The sequence below is a fragment of the Fomitiporia mediterranea genome (genome assembly GCF_000271605.1).
Source record: "Fomitiporia mediterranea MF3/22 unplaced genomic scaffold FOMMEscaffold_464, whole genome shotgun sequence".
NCBI classification, from domain to species: Eukaryota; Fungi; Basidiomycota; class Agaricomycetes; order Hymenochaetales; family Hymenochaetaceae; genus Fomitiporia; species Fomitiporia mediterranea.
The window spans coordinates 1-3,348 of record NW_006760849.1 but is presented as its reverse complement, the minus strand read 5'-3'; the positions used below and the strand labels follow the sequence as shown (position 1 = coordinate 3,348).

Sequence of the window (3,348 nt, the reverse complement as noted above, 5' to 3'; positions counted from 1 at the left end):
CTCTACAACTGGACACTCCTTTCCTTTCTTTCTCTCTTTTTGTGTCTGCATGATTGTTTTACAAGTACAATATTATTAGAATGAAATGTAGTAGAAATAAATCAATGCAAGCATATTAAAATGTAAATACTTAATTATAAGAGGAAAAAGAGAGAAATAAATGAATACCTGGATTGTAAAATATTATAACTATTTTGAAGCCTTGTAAAGCTCTTATAAAGTATAATAATATCTAACAATATACAAAGTACTTTTAAAGCTTTACATTAGATTGTATATATTATAAAACTATATTACTCTTGTTAAAATACAAAGTTCTTTTAATATCTTTTCATTTTAGGAGGTTGGATATAAGTTCATTTACATATTGTCAATACTTATAAACCTTATTCATATTAACAATTTGTACATACCTTTTTGTATCTTATATAGCTTTTTATAATTTTCTCATTTTAAGAGGTTGGATATATGGTCTTTTATATTTTTTAGAAAATTTATATAATTTATATGTTTATAAGCTAATATAAGCCTTAAGACTTTTTCCTGATGCCTGTAGCACTGCACGTTAATACAAGGTCTCTGGTACCAGAAACAGAAAGAACAGTAATGGTGTTCACAGGGTGGGGACAACACAACATATGCTGCAGAAATGAGAAGCCGGTATAGCAATACAACATTGATAGAAAAAGTTTACAAAAGGAATTCCCACTAGCCGACTTGAACGACTGACCTCATCATAGCACACAATAGACCGGAGTGTATACTAGTGATGCGCTCTACCACTGAGCTAAGCGGGATGTGTAAGCATGTGCTTGCATGGTAATGGGCAATCAAGTGAATCAACCCTTATAAGTAGATGATCAACGCGTCGACTTGCATTTTGTTGTTCTTGTAGGCCTCAACGACAACGATGACTACAGCACTCTTGCAGTCATCTCGCTCAAATGCGCATTCGTTTAATGCTCACGCTTCAGTACTTTCGCAAGACAGAACTCAAACACCCGTCCTAGACGCGACGTCGTCTTCCTTTTACTCGTTTCAGAGCACTACTCAATCGGCAACTCAACCTCGACTCCTTTACCGTGGTTCTCTTTCCCTACCGCACTCTCACCTTCTTCTCGATGGACTTACTTTTACCATCGCTTTGCCTTCTGATGATCCGAGCTCGAGTCGTACGCTTCTTGAGACGCCGCTTCCTCTGGCACTTGAGAGTATGCGAGGCCGACCTAGTCTGCGCTTCAGTGGGGTTGTGAAGATGGAAGACATTTGTTGGGAGGATGGAGAACGTGTCAATCTGTGAGTTGTTCCCTTTCGTCGCGAAAGAGTCTTATGCCTAATGGTGGATGTCCTGAAGCCACGTTCATCCGCGGTGCATCCTCACGCGTCAGTTATTCGAACAAACGCTATGTTCTACTCCCGTCTCTTCTACAAAGGGTCACACAGACTCAGGGATACGAATTTCTCTCGGAGACACGTCCAACGCAAATGCAAACAACGATATCGCCGTATTCGGATGTCCACATCCATCGTCCTCCATCATGCAACTTTGTGTCGCACGTATCCTCCCCACACTACCGAAACCCACGCTTCTCGGTCGACTACCCAGTGACAAACTGCAACAAATGAGGCCTCCACGTCCAGATGACCCAACTCCCCGTAAACCACCTGCGGGATTTGCTGGCATAGCACGTGTTGGACTTGGCATGAAAAGGACCGCGAGTATGAAGTTCAAAGACATAGAAAAGGAGAAAGGCGACAATAATGGAACTGAGGTTGACTCAAATAATCGTATGACAAAGGACAAGGAATCGACAGGCTCGAAAGAGGGTACTTTCAAGATCCCGGCTTTACCACCTGGGAAAGCTCGGCAGGTAATCGACGTAGACATATTTGACGCTCCAATGGACGTCGAGGAAGTACCAAAACGCGCTTCAGATCTAGAGACTCGAAACAAAACAGTACGTCTTGTTTCAAGTTTTATACACAGTTGACTTCATGTCGTCTGTTAGTTCATCAAGAAAGCTACCGTCCGCCTCATGTCCGCTGCAGGTATCAGCAAAATAAATCCATCATTCAAAGATTTCTTCAACCAGGTGTACCACGGCACTTCGTTCGCACTGGTGCGTGCCTTTCCATTCCTTTCTCTCGACCAGGGATAATTTAGCACTAACGTCAATTGTAGCGATCGAAACTGAGTGTGTCGAACTTCGACAGTGATTCGAAAGAAGCAGAGCTCGTCGATCGGGTCGTCCAAGCGCATATTACACTGTACTTGGGAGGGTTAGGTGTTGGCGTCTTACTCTTGCAACAGCAATAACTTTGCAGGCTCCATATTTAATCAGCAGTGTATATATGTACAAATGTGAGTATTACTTCTTGAAAGTCGGTATTTGTAGCTAATTGTACCATTAGTTCATTCATGTATTTTTACGCATAGAACACTCCTGTGGTAATCGAAAATATGTTAAACGTTTTCTTTCAATTTCTAAGCCAGGGTTCCAAAGTTGCAAGTTCCAAACTCACTGAACATACTCTAGCTGCGAAACGGCTACATCCACTTCTTTGCACATCTTCTCGTACAGACAACTTAGAGAACCATCGCTGCAGTACCACCTGGGGCAAAACAGCTACAGCTGTTGCTTGCTAGAAGATACTGTAGAAAGCAATAAGTCAGATTGCGAAAGAAAGTAACATCATTATGATAATGAGACTTAATTGTTACTGGAGCGACTTGATCATCGAGAACGTGGCAGCGTAAGTGTATGACTTCGGAAGACATCGGGAAAAAGTCTAAATTCTTGTACTACCGTATAATGGTATAAAATAAGTGAAAAAAGTAAAAAAAGTAAAAACACTTGGAACGGATCTCGGTTTCTGAGAAAGTACTACAATTCATTATAAAGTCTGAAAGGTTTGTGTAATTTGTAAACATAAATAAGAGTTATTCTCCTTGGCAATATATAAAATGTATTACAATGGATCTCTAAAATTACAAGGTTAAATCACTCTTGTTAATTATGGCAAATATTATAATTGTTTATAAAGCTCTTAAATCATTTTAATATCTTAATAATAGTTATTTTTCCTTATATCTGTTTGTTATTGAAATAACAGTTTATAATTATGTTGAAACATTATATAAATACATTATAATCTACAACAATTAGGGGTGAGACAGGTTGTGAGATTGATTGGCTAAGAGTGTGGGCGTGAGTGTTGTCAGCGTGAGTAGGTAACTGGATTGAGGAGATGGATGCACTGCGATGGCGTGTAGCGAGTGTGAGTAGTGCACTGGGGTTGAGATCCGGAGCGTTGCCAAAGAGGTGTAGTGAACTCATCACCAAAACG

General features: G+C 40.0%; 1 protein-coding gene and 1 non-coding gene across 2 annotated transcripts; one reads left to right on the top strand and one right to left on the bottom strand.

Moving 5' to 3' along the window:
- Positions 1-702: 702 nt before the first annotated feature.
- Positions 703-797, bottom strand: FOMMEDRAFT_t81. Its single transcript has one exon. It is a non-coding gene; the product is annotated as a tRNA-Thr (tRNA).
- Positions 798-910: 113 nt separating this feature from the next.
- Positions 911-2,317, top strand: FOMMEDRAFT_163266 (uncharacterized protein; the record flags this gene model as incomplete). Its single annotated transcript, XM_007272219.1, has 4 exons — positions 911-1,296; positions 1,355-1,958; positions 2,010-2,120; positions 2,183-2,317. 4 exons carry the CDS (start codon positions 911-913, stop codon positions 2,315-2,317), a joined length of 1,236 nt encoding a protein of 411 aa, XP_007272281.1.
- Positions 2,318-3,348: the final 1,031 nt, after the last annotated feature.